The sequence below is a fragment of the Rhincodon typus genome, chromosome 9 (genome assembly GCF_021869965.1).
Source record: "Rhincodon typus isolate 14 chromosome 9, sRhiTyp1.1, whole genome shotgun sequence".
Taxonomy (NCBI): domain Eukaryota; kingdom Metazoa; phylum Chordata; class Chondrichthyes; order Orectolobiformes; family Rhincodontidae; genus Rhincodon; species Rhincodon typus.
In genome coordinates, this window is record NC_063340.1 from 42,833,304 (window position 1) to 42,847,071 (window position 13,768).

A 13,768-nucleotide genomic window follows, 5' to 3' on the forward strand; every position below is an offset into this window, starting at 1 on the left:
AGGGTGGGGATTTCAAGACTAAGGGCATACTTTTAATCCAACTGAATTAGCTTTATTGTCTCACATACTCACGAGTGCAGTGAAAAGTTTAGAAATCGCCACTTACTGCACCATCTTAGGTACAAAGGTATCTAGGTACAACACTACCCAGGGCCCTAACATTAATTGTGTAAGTCTTGCCCTTGAAGGGTAGAGATAAAGTAAAAGCAGGTATCTTTTCCCCCAGAGTGGGGGATTTTAAGACTACAGGGCATATTTTTTAAGGTGAGAGGAGAAAACAAAAAAGACACGAGGGGCAACTTTTTTATTCTCTGTTACACAGTGGTTCCTGTGTGGAATGAACTTCCAGACAAGGTGGTGGATATAGGCACAGTTACAAAGTTTAAAAGACATTTGGAGAAGTACATGAATAAGAAATGTTTGGAGAGATATGGGCCAAGTGCAGGCAAGTGGGACGCGTTTAGTTCTGGAATGTGGTTGACATGGACTAGTTGGACTGTAGGGTCTGTTTCCATGCTATATGACTCTATATGATTGAAACTTATAGAATACTAACAGGTTTGGATAGATGGATGTGGAGAAGATGGTACAACTAGTCGGAGAGACTAGAATCTGAAGGCATAGCCTCAGAGTGAAGGGATGACCATTTAGAACTGAGATGAGGAGGAGTTTCTTCAGCCAGAGGGTGGGGATTCTGTGGAGCTCATTTGCCGCAGAGGGCTGTGGAGTGTATTTATGACAGAGATAGATAGGCTCTTCATTTGTGAGGGAATTAAGCGTTACCGGAGAAGGCAGAAGCAGGAGAATGGGGTTGAGAAACATATCAGTCATGATCAAATGGTGGAGCGGACACTATGGGCCGAAAGGAGCAGAATTAGGCCAGTATGTTTGGCCTCGTGAAAAGGCCTTAAAAGAGAGGATATTTTTTAAATGGAGCAAATGAATAAAAGGAAACAAAGGAAGAAGATGGAGGCAGACGAGCCATAGACCAGGAGCTCGAACACCGTGCTGCTACTCTGCCGTGACCATCTTGGTCACCAGTGCCAGTATCTGTACGCACACCTATACTAGTACCGGCACCTACACGTAAGAGAGTCTGTATTCACACCAGTATCAGTATCTGCACTGACTCCTGAACCATTAATCTGTACCCACACCTATTCCAGTATTTCTACCCAGACCTGAACCGGTACCTGTACTCACAACTTATCAGTATCTGTACCTGCACCTGTTCAATAATCTGTAGCCACCCTTCTACAGGCAAAGGTCCCTCACCACTATCGGTATTTATATCCACACCCATGTGAGTATCTGCACCAACACCTGTGCATCTGTACTTGCACGCTTCTCAATATCTGTACCCATACCTGTACACATGTATGCACACTCAGCAGTATCTGTATCCATACTTGTTCCAGTATTGGCACACATGATGTCACGCTGTCTATACTCACCTGTTCAAGTGTTTGTACTCACACCTGTAACAGTAGCTGTACCCACACTTGAATCAGTAGAGTCTGTACCCACACGTATGCCAGTGTCTGTGACCACACCACTACCTGTTTCTGTGTGCATTACCTTTACCAGTGTCTGCTCTCAGACCTGTTCCAGCAGCTGTACCCACACCTATTCCAGTAACTGTATTCCTACCTCTCCCAATAGCTACACTCGCCTGCACAAGAATCTGTACCTACACCAGCACCAGCATTGTTACCCTCACCAATGCAAGAATCTGTGTTCATATCAGCGTCAGTATCCGTATCCATACTTGTACAAGAATCTGTACTCTCGCCAGTATCAGTGTCTGTACCCACACTTATTCCAGTATCTGTACCCAGACCTGTACAAGAATCAATGCCCACACTGATGTAAAAATCTCTGCCCACAGCTGCGCAAGTATTTTTGCCTGCATTTGCATAAGTATCTGCACCCCCACTTGTGCCAGTATCTATACTCTCACCAGCCTAGTACCTGTCCCCTAACTTGTACCAGTAGGTGTACCCACACCTGTACCAGTGTCTGCACTCCCCTTTACTGATATCTGTACCTACATGTGTACCAGGATCCATATCCATTCCTACACAAGAATCTTTGTCCACACCTATACATGAATCTGTATTCACACCAATGCCAGTATCTGTACCCATATTGTACATGTATCTATGCTCACACCTGCACCAATATCTGCACCCAATCTTGTACAAGAAGCTGTACTCCCACCTGAACCAGTATCTGTACCTGCACCTGAACCAGTATCTGTACCCACACTTGGAATGGGGTGCAGAGTGAGTTGCAGCCAAAGCCCAGAGCGGCAGCAGAGTGAGTGTGGGCCGAGTCCTGGAGTGAGGAGTAGAGCGAATTCGCGGCTGGAGCCCGGAGTGGCAGCAGAGCAAGCATGGGCTGAAACTTCGAGCGGGGAACAGAGTGAGTCACAGCCAGAGCCCAGAGCAACAGCAGACCAAGTGCAGACTAAGACCTGGATCAGCAGCAGAACGGTCATGTGCCGAGTACTGGATCAGCAGCAGAGTGAGCACAGGCCGATTCCCAGAGCGGAAGCAGAGCAAATCCTGGATGGAGGCCAGCACGTGGAGGCGTCATGGCCTAGTGTTCTGAAGCCCAACGGGCACAGACTCATGTTGTATAAGGACTATAACTTGAGTACTTTATAGACAGTTTTTATTCTCATTCTGGACTTTTAATGTCTGTCTTCCCATGCTAATTTTTTTTTTTTTACTATTTCAATTCTGTGACAACCTTGTACCAAGAGGCGACATTACAGACTTTTCACTGCACTCGTTCAAGTGCACTTGACAATAAAGGCTATTCATTCGTTCATTCACCTATTCCAGTATCTGTACCCAAAATTTGTACAAGGATGTGTACCCACACCTGTACAAGAATCCGTGCCTGTACCTATGTAATAATCAGTGCCCACATCTTGCAGAAGAATCTGCGCCCACACCTGCACAAGTATCTTTGCTTGCATTTCCACACTCACTTCCTTCACTATCTTTCTTTAGGTATATCTCTCCAATTCTCTGCTTTGTCAAGTACCAGCAGTCTAGACAATGCTTCTTCCTTATCAATTTTAAACTCTTCTTATGTCACCATAGCAGAAGACAGATGCAAAGTATTTATTTAGTACATCAGTCATGTACCCTGCCTCCACATGTAAATCCCTTTTCTTCAACCCTACTCCTTTCCTGTTCATTGACTAATTTGAATGCCTGTAGGAGACTTTGCAATTTCTGTTTATGTTGGCCGCCAGTCTTTTCTCATTATTCCTGTTTGTATGTCTAATGTGCTTTTTTACCTTCTCTTTGGTCCTTCTGTATTTTATTTAGCTTGCAATTGTATTTTTGACCTGAAATCTGTCTTTAGCTCACTTTTTCTCTATCTTAATTTCTATCTCCATTTTTATTCATGAAGCTTTAGATTTGTTTGTCCTAACAGTCCCTCAAAAGGAAAAGAATCTGAAACATTCCTCTTTGAAGACCCATTGCTCAGTTATAGTTTTTCCTGTCCATCATGTCCAGCTCTATTCTTTTCCCATTACAGTTGACACCCTGCCAATTGATCTTGCTTGATCATTGACCATCTTTATTCTCCTCCATCATCTTAAACCTAATGATACAATGATCACTACCTCTTTAATGTTCCCCCACTGACATTTGATCCACTGGCCCACCTTACTTCCAAGAACCAGGTCCAGCAGTACATCCTTTCTTGATGGACTGGATATGTCCTGGTGTAAAAATCCTCCTGAACACAATCTAGGAACACTTACCCGTCACCCCTTGCACTACCAGCATCCCAATTTATATTTGATTCATTGAAGTCTCCCATTATAAGAACACTCATAATTTTGGCATGTCTCTAATTTCCCTGCAGATTTGTTCTTGTACATCCTTCTCAATAGTTGATGGGCTACAGATTGTGCTAAGTAATGTAATTTGCACCATTTTTGTTCCTTAGCTCTAGCCAAATATATTTCCAAAACCCTCGGAGATATCCTCCTTTCTCCAGGACTGCAAAGTACTCCTTAACCAACACGGTCACTCCCCACTTTCTTTCTTTTCTGAACATCTTGTACCCAGGAATATTTAACACCCAGTCTTGCCCTTCCTTGAACCAAATTTCTATTGCCACCACAACATCATAATTCCACATGACAATTCGCACCTGTAATTCCCCAACCTTATTTACTCTACTCCATACATTCACATACACCCATAGAAACCCTGAGTTAGACTTTTATTACTTTCTCAGCACTGACATTTTTCATTCGCCTTTCCTGACAGAACATCAGCAATTACATTTTTCTTTGTAATCTTTTCATGGTTACCAACTGTGAAATACATTTAAGATTTTCTTTACACATTTCTTTTCTTTTAGTGCCTTCCCCTCTTCACATATGAATGCACATTAGACATGCTATATGACGTAAATGATTTGCACACAGGTTTTTCAACTTTAATACAAAGGAGCATGGGTTTCTTCTTTCTTCTTACCTCCTTTGTTGACCAAGGACAAAGTGTTTTCCTATGTTTGATACGGAGAGCACGTTTCAGATTGACAACCAGCTTCAAAATTATCATCTTCAATCACTTCATCCATAACAGATTTTGCTGCATCTAGAGGCTTTGCTCTTTTTACCTGAGCCATTTTCTGATTTATCCAAGAGGTGTGCCGCGTCCTTTGCGCACATTCATTTTCTTCCCACTGGCACTTCAAAAGTAGAGCCTTCATTTTTCACCTTTTTTTTTTAGAATTTCCTTGAAATGTTTATTTACTTTCTGATGTTTCTATTCCTTTTCAATTTGTTGGCCTTTTCATTCAGCTTAGCAACTACTTTGGTCAGTTCAGTTGCCTTAGTTTCAGAATCATGTCTCAAACCTGTATGCAAGTTTGATCACTTCACCTGGGCATTCTTCATTTTGGAATCTTTCCTCCAACGTTATTAACAGCACTTCAGACCGTTTCAATTTTCTTGCCAGCTCCTCATCCTGTTTCTTAAAATTTCCCTTGGGCAGTTTTAAAGAATGGATTTGCTCTTTCATTCTGCATGTACTGCATTTGAAGGGAAGTGGTTATGTAACGCTATTGTCAATAAACTGGTAATCCAAAGAACCAGGCTAATGCTTTAGGGCCATGTGCTTAAATTCAACCATAGCAGATGTTAAACTTTGAATTCAATTGATAAACCTCAAATTAAATGTTAGATCAATAATGACCATGAAACAATTGTCATAAAACCAATCTGATTCATGTGCCTCCTTTAGGGGAGGAAAATCTGCTGTCTTCACTTACTCACTCTGGCCTACATTTCGGGTCCAGATTTACAACAATGTGGTTGACTTTTAAGTGCCCTCTGAAATGGCTTAGCAAGTTGTATCTAAATAAAAGGAATGAACCTGAATGGATCACTCCGCATCAACCGAGGCACTGGAAATGACAATAGTGCACAGTCCTTTTTGAGTCTGCAAAATCCTCCCTAGGGGCTTGTACCAAAATTTGATGAAGCGTTAGTGTTCTGCCCTGCTTGTTATTTATATGCTTCGATTTGATGGGGTGGTTGGCATTACTTCTGGTTGTTTTTCACTGGTTTGTATATCAGCTCCAGTTCAATGTGCTTGTTGATGGAGTTCTGTCGGAACTCTGTCACTTCACCAACGCTTCACCAGAAGCGCACTGATGATGTTACCTTGCAGGGTGATGAAACGTCTGCAACCAAACACACTGGCTCGGCGAGCAAGTCTACAACCTCATCTTCAGCTTCTTCAATAATCTTTTCTCCATCATAAGGTCAGAAGTGTAGATGTCCACTGATAAATGCACAATGTTCAGCAGCATTCACTACTCCTTAGATACTGAAGCTGTCCATTTCCAATGCAATAAGATCTTGACAACATTCAGATTTAGGCTAAGAGGCAAGTGACATTCATGTGACACAAGTGCCAGGCAATTACCATCTCCAACAAAAGGGAATCCGACCATCACTCTTGACATTCAGTGGCATTATCATAGCTGAATCTGTCGCTGTCAATATTTTGGGTGCTACCATTGACCAGAAACTGAACAGGATGAGCCTTTAAATACTGTGGCTGCTGAAGTAAGTTGGCGAGTAACCATGTCCTGATTTCTTCAAGCCTACCCACTATCGACAGAACACAATTTAGGAATGTGATGGAATACTCTCCATTTTCCCAGATGAGCACAACTCCAACAACACTCAAGAAGCTCAAAATCATCAAGGACAGAGCCACCTGCTTAATTTGCATCCCATTCAACATCTTCAACATTCACTTCCTCCACCAATGCCTGTCAGTAGATCGACAAGATGCACTGCATAAGTCCTTCAGGACTCCTTAGAAGGCACCGTAGAAAGACATTGGCACGTTATCACCTGCAAATTCCCATACAAGCCACACACCATCCTGACTTCTAATTAGGTCGCTGGATTAAAATCCTGGAACTTGCTGTCTAGCAACACTGTGGGTGTACCTTCACCACATAGATTAAAATGGTTCAAGAATGCAGCTCACCGCTATCTTTCCTAAGGTAATTAGAAATGGGCAATAAATGCTAGCTTAGCAGCATTACCTATTTCCTGTGATTGAAAAAAGTAACTTGTTGCACCAGTGTTCAAACTTCTGTTGCTGTTTTCAAGACAAAGTTCCATCATTAATCTGTCTGGGATTTTAATTCTGAATTCAGCTAGCCACTCTGATTCATTGGCAATTCCTTCTCCTGTTTGAACTGTTTTTCATGATATTTCAAATATACTTGATGTTCAACAGGTTTTAATTGAGAATCTATCAGGTTGAATTTGCTTCCATAAGTTTATCATTCCATCATTTAAGTGTTTTACTTCTGTGACTGACACTCAAGTATTGTCACCAGTTATGTTTCTCATTAGCAAACTTGCCTTTCGTGCCTGTTTTTCTTTAGCAGATCCTAGTTCCTGATTCTGCCTTTGATATTTTTGCATTTATGGTATTAGTTTTTTTTTATTCTGGACAAGCTGTTAATCAGTTTAATTCTGTCTAACCTCTTGAGCTTGGGCTGTAGCTACTGCACAATTGATAAACATTCTAGAATGTTACTCCTGCAAAATCTTAGTTTTCATAACTAACATTCTTGGAGATGCTGAGAATTTTATACTTGCCAGATCATTACTTTGTATTAAATCCACACCTTTAAAGGAAAACTAGGGACAATTCCCACAGTTAGTCACTTCATAAGTTAACTTTGTACAAAATTCACAGGTTATTTTTCTTCCATCAACCCATCTGGAACACAAATCATACCATCAACTACCAACAATGACCAATTTGTCCAGTAGCTTTCAACCTGTGAATTTTTTTTAACATGGATTGTTGGAGTAACGTAACACTTCTCCCTTGGAAGCAGAACCTCCTAAGAGGTAACCTGGCTTACTGTGACATTATTCAAGGAAGAATTTTCTTGTCTATTCTGAACAGCATTCCCATTCTAACAGATTCTGAGGGAATATGCTTCACATGCATCATTTGTCACTAAAATCCATTTATTTTACCGATACTTAATTTTTTGAATACTCCTGAAGCATATTATTCCCATTCATTTCCCGTTACACTTCCAACAATTTGCTTTTACAATTTCTGCCTTATAGCAATGTAAATATACTGGTTTCCTAACAGTACCTTCATTCGCTATACTATCATTTCCATTGACTGGAACAGTTTTCCTTAAACTTATGTAGTCTAAGCTTTTCATTAGCCTGTAATGCTTTTTAACTCCTTCCTCTTATTGAAGTTCTCATTTTCTTTCCTTTCTTTTCCTTCCCACGGCAATTACTTTCGCTGGGGTTCATATTCAAACCTCCTCAATTTGCTTTCAAGTTTTCTCATTTCTTTCTTTTTCCTTTTTCAAGCTGCTTCATCTGTAGTTTAGCCAGCTCAAGCTGTGTTCCACTTGGTTTAAACTGTTCTTCTAACTCAGATGCTGTGCAGTTACCTCAACTACATCTGCTTGCTTAGCCCCCCATCTCTATAGCTTCTCTGGTAAATCTCCTCTGTACCTTTGACTTTCACAACCTTCCTAAAGTGTGGTAACCAGCACTGGATGCAATACACCGAGTCCTCACTTAAAGTTGAAGTTGAAAATAAATGACTTCAAGTGAATTTAATTTTCTTATTAAAACCAATGCAAAAAGTATAGTTAGATTTTGTATGGTCTTCCAAATAAGAAAACAAATTGTACTGCGTAATTCAAAATACGTTACATTGCATTTAGCAACATAGGAGTTTAGCAATTTTCTTCAGCATCAGAAAAAAATGTAACTTTCTATTAACTGTAAGTCCTGCTCATTGCTGCCCAAATTTGCTTCTGAAACAACTGCTCCCTGTCCCCCTCGTCTCTACAGATCTTCTTCTTCCTGACCCTCTATCTTCCAGTCACTCCTCACCCCAGGTCTCAAATTTGCAGACTCTTTCCCCCTCTCCAATCTTCCAATTTGCAATCTCTCCCCTGTCAAACACACCATTGTCATCCTGTACTCTTTCTAAGCACTCTGCCATCCGGCCTCACCCCCTTCCTGAACCGCTCTGGCTTGCAGCCCCTGTCTCTCACCCTGACACATTCTTTCACTGTTCTGTTTCCTGAACTTGTATTCCCATTCAACATCCCAATGTGATGCTACAGCTCTGCAGTTGTGAAGGTGCTAATCCAGACGGCGCCAGAGCACCAATCTGTGGCTGTTATAACCCACATTTTTTTTTTAAACTTTCTGCATCACACTCCTGAATCTTTGCTGTGTGGTGCTGGAAAGAGGCAGAAGTAGCAGCTTCAAAGTCACATTTTAAATGAAAACACATAGATTATAACAACTGCAGTTCAGCACTTCTGCATCATTGGGGTTTGCACTTGCCCAACCCTCGAGCTCTGGCATCCGACCAGGATCTTGAACTGGGAAGGTTGAAGAGGGGAAGAGGCTGTCTTCTACGCTGATCAGGCAGAGGGAGAGTCTGCAGGTAGGTAGGTCGTGGAAAAAGAGAGTTTGGCATAGAGAGAGGTTGCACTTGGAGGGTTGGGGGCAAAAATCAGTGGGTTAGAGGGCAGCAGGAACCATTCAAAATAACACTAATCTGATCATGTGGGAAATAACATTAAAACTAATCTTGTGATGCTCAGTTAGAGTACACGCCCTGTCAACTTAGCAATATTGAAGCAAACAGTGTTAAACATGGATGTATATTACTCTAGTTGTAGCCTAACTAGAGTTTTTTGAGTTCCTTTAACTTCCCTGTTTCTTGTACTTGTACCCCTATTTTAAAATCTCACATCTCATATGCTTCACTGACTGATTTCTCAAATGTCCTGTCACCTGTAAAGATCTATGCAATGAATATCCCCACCCCAGTTTTGGAAATAAAACTATGTTCCAAGAACTTAATTTGGTACCATCTGTGTTCTGCACTTATTGTATTTTTGTATCAGATTATCAGCAAATTGTTTTAAAGCATAGCTGAGAAAATCTCTAATTAATTCATTTTCCTTGTCAATGTCCAATGTTCAGCAGGTATAAACTTTTGGAGTCCAAGTTAGAAAGCACTCTAAAAAAGTCTCTTGAAATAAAAGAAGAGAAAATTGCCAGTCTTGAAGCACGATTAGAAGAATCAACAAATTTGAACCAGCAACTACGGCAGGAATTAAAGACGGTAAGTTCTCAAGTTACAAGCAGCATTTCCATTATCTGCTGTTCTAGTAACTGCAGTTTGAGAATCTAAGTTCACAAAACTTAGAGTTGTTTTAAGATTCTTAATCACAAAATAACCCTAGATACGTGTTTCACAAATGTGCATTAAGTGTACCCTTATGGAAAAGGAACACTGTCATATCCCAATTCCCCTTCCGAGTACACCATCCTGACTTGGACTACTGTTCCCTTCCTTGTTTCTGGGTCAAAATCTTTGAACTTCCTAACAGGCAGCTGTTTGGAAGTACCTTCACCACCATCTTCTTTAGAGCTGATAGAGGTAGTAATAAATGTGCACCTTGTTCATGATACCTATATCCTAAGAAATAATAAGTTACAAAAACAGAAGTGGCTGGAGAAGCTCAGCAATCCTGGAAGCATCTATGGAGAGAAAGCAGAGTCAATATTTCAGGGTTCTGAATAAGTGTCACTGGACTTGAAACGTTGTCTCTGCTTTCTCTCCATTCATGCTGACAGACCTGCTAGTTTCTCCAGCTATTTCTGTTGTTTTTTCAGATTTCCAGCAATCACAGCTCTTTGTTTTTTGAATACTATAGATTACATTTGGATTCTGTGCAAGTTTTGAATGCTACCTAATAGAACTTCTAAATAACACAAGCTGTGATTAAATAAGACAGGGAAGTGACTATGATGTCAGTGGGGTGCACTTTGGGTCAGTGATCATAATTCTGTTAGTTTTAAAATTTTTATTGCAACGGATAGAACTGATCAAACAGTTAAAGTTCTAAATCAGAGTAAGGCCAATTTTGGCGGTGTTAGGCAAGAACTTTCAAATGTTGATTGGGGGTGGCTATTCACAGGTGAAGGGATGATTGGAAACTGGGAGGCCTTTAAAATGAGATAACAAGACTATAGAGACAGTTTGTTCCAGTTAATATGAAGGGCAAAGCTGGTGTGTGAAGGGAATGCTGAATGAGTAGGGGAATTAAGGCTCTGGTCAAGAAAAAGGAGGCATATGGCAGGTATAGACAGCTGGGATCAAGTGAATCCCTAGAGGAGTTTAGGGCAGTAGGATTATACTTAAGAGGGAAATCAGGAGGGCAAAAAGGGGATAATGAGATAGCTATAGCAAATAGTTAAGGGGAAAGCAAAGAACTTCTACAAGTACATTAAGGGCAGAAGAGTAACTGGGAGGGAATAGGGCCCCTTAAAGATCAGTATGGCCATTTATGTGTGGAACCACAGGAGATGGGTGAGACACTAAACGAATATTTCATGTCAGTATTTACTGTGGAGAAGGACATACAAGCTAGGGAACTTGGGGAAGTAAATAGTGACGTTACAGAAGAGTGCTGGAGATCTTAAAACACACAACGGTAGATAAATCCCTGGACCTGATCAAGTGTTTTCCAAGACTTTGTGGAAAGCTAGGGAAGAGATTGATGGGCCCCTTGCTGAGATATTTGTATCATTAACAGTCATGGGTCAGGTGCCTGATGCCTGGAGGTTGGCTACTATGATGTCAATATTTAAGAAAGGCTATAAGGAAAAGGCAGGGAACTATAGACCGGTGAGCCATACTTTAGTGGTGGGTAAATTGTTGGAGGGGATTTTGAGGGACAGGATTTATATTTGGAAAGGAAAAGAAAGGACTGGTCAGGGATAGTCAACATGGCTTTGGGCATGGGAAATCATGTCTCACTAACTCCTTTGAAAAGGTGACAAAAAATGTTGAAGGCAGAGTGGCACACTTTGTCTATATGGACTTCATTAAAGCTTTTGACAAGGTTCCACATGGTAGTCTGGTTAGTAATGTTAGATCACGTGGGATTTGGAGGGGGAAGCTAACCAACTAAATACAAAATTGGCTAGAAGATAGGAGACAGAGGGTGGTGGTAGAGAGTTGCTTTTTGGATTAGAGGCCTATGACTAGTGAAGTGCTACAAGGGTTGGTGCTGGATTGGCTACTTTTCGTCATTTGTATAAATGATTTGGATGTGAATATAGGAAGTGTGGTTAGTAAGTTTGCAGATGACACCAAAATAGGTGGTGCAGTAGACAGTGAAGATGTACAACGGGACCTTGATCAAATGAGCCAATGGGCTGAGGAGTGGCAGATGGACTTCAATTTAGATACATGTGACATGTTGCATTTTGGTAAGGCAATTCCTAGGCAGGACCTATACTGTTAATGGTAGGCCCTGGAGGGTGTTGCCAACCAAAGAGACCTCGGGGTGCAGGTGCAAAGTTCCTTGGAAGTGGAGTTGCAGGTAGACAGGATGGTGAAGAAGGCAGAGCCAATAAATGTGCAGCTGGAAAGCACAGCAGGTCAGACAGCATCTGAGAAGCAGGGAAGTCAGCGTTTCGGGCCGAAACCCTTCGTGAGGAAGAAGGCATTTGGCACACATGCCTACGTTGGTCAGTGCGTTAAGTATAGGAGATGGGGCATCATGTTGTGGCTGTACAGGATACTGGTGAGCCCACTTTCACAGTACTACATACAATTCTGGACAGCCATTCTATAGAAAGGATGTTGTTAAATTTGAGAATGTGCAGAAAAGATTTACAAGGAAGTTGCCAGGACTGGAGGCTGACTACCTCCTCTTTTTTTTTTTTTTTTTTTTTTTTTTTTTTGTTCTCCCCCTGGAGTGTCTGCGGCTGAGGGGTGACCTTTATAGAAGTTTATAATATCATGAGGGGCATGGATAGGGTGAATAGCTTAAGGTCTTTTTCCTTGTGTGGGGGAGTCCAAAGCTAGAGGGTGTTGGTTTAAGTTGAGAGGGGAAAGATTTAAAAAGGACCCAATGGGTAACTTTTTCAGAAGGTAGTGCGTGTATGGAACAAGCTGCCAGAGGAAGTGGTGGAGGCAGGTACAATTACAACATTTGAAAGGCATCTAAATTGGTGGCATAGTAGACAGCGAAGAAGCTTTTCTAAAACTACAGAGGGATCTTGATCAAATGGGCCACTGGCCTGAAAAATAGCAGATGGAATTCAATCCGCATAAATGCAAGGTTTTGCATTTTGGTACATCAAACAAGGATAGGGCTTATACAGTTAATGGTAGGGCCTTGGATAGTGTTGTAGAACAGAGACTCAGAGTTTGAGGTATATAATTCTTTTAAGTTTGCGTTCCGTATAGACAGGTGGTTAAAATGGCGTTTAGAACACTTGCATTCATTGCTCAGTCCTTTGAGTATAGGAGTTGGGAAGTCATGTTGAGATTGTACAAGATATTGGTGAGGCGTATTCTGGAGTACTGTGTCCAGTTCTAGTTGCCCCGTTACGGGAAGAATATTATTAAGCCAGAGAGGCTCAGAAGAGATTCACCAGGATGTTCCTGGGTGTGGAAGGTTTGAGTTATAAAGAAAGGCTGGATAGGCTGTGACTTTCTTCACTGGAGAGTAGGAGGTTGAGAGGTGACCATGTTGAAATTTATAAAATAATGAGAGGTATAGGTAGAGTTAATGGTCGTTGCCTTTTCCCTAGGATAGGGGTCACAAGACTCGGGGTCACATTTTTAAGGTGAGAGAAGAGAGATTTTAAAAAGACATGAAGGGCAATTTTTTTTACACAGAAGGTGGTTCGCATGCGGAATGAACTTCCTGAAGAAGTGGTGGATGTTGGTACAATTACAACGTTCAAAAGACATTTGGATTAGTACGTGAATAGGAAAGGTTTGGAGGGAAATGGGCCAGGTGAAGGTTTAGTTTGGGATTATGTTCAGCATGGACTGGTTTCCATGCTATATGACACTATGACTCCATGTTTTATCAAATACTGTCTGAGTTTTAGCAGAAACAATGTTGTTGAAATCATGTATACAGAAAGTGGGAATAAAGAATAAACAACATGGCATGTACCATCTGTACTTTTAAGTTTCAATATCGATACAAGTGAGCCATTTCATCACATGTTAGTTGTCGAAGAGCTTAAGGACATCAGCCTAAATTTTGGGTCAAAGCTGGTGAGAGCTTTGTTCTGGCTCTATAGTGCCCTAAGCAGGGGTCCTTAAAGAAGCTACAAGAACCTGCTCCTGTCAAACAGATACAATGAAAACCATTGTAT

At 41.3% G+C, this 13,768-nt stretch overlaps 1 protein-coding gene across 7 annotated transcripts in view; it reads left to right on the top strand.

The window, feature by feature from the left end:
• Positions 1 to 13,768, top strand: part of ccdc88ab (coiled-coil domain containing 88Ab) — a 342,694-nt gene that overhangs the window by 191,626 nt on the left and 137,300 nt on the right. For all 7 annotated transcript variants that reach the window (XM_048601173.1, XM_048601174.1, XM_048601175.1 and 4 more), the window contains one exon: positions 9,560 to 9,701. In XM_048601173.1, coding sequence (XP_048457130.1) covers positions 9,560 to 9,701 — 142 coding nt within the window. The remainder of the gene's footprint in view (positions 1 to 9,559; positions 9,702 to 13,768) is intronic.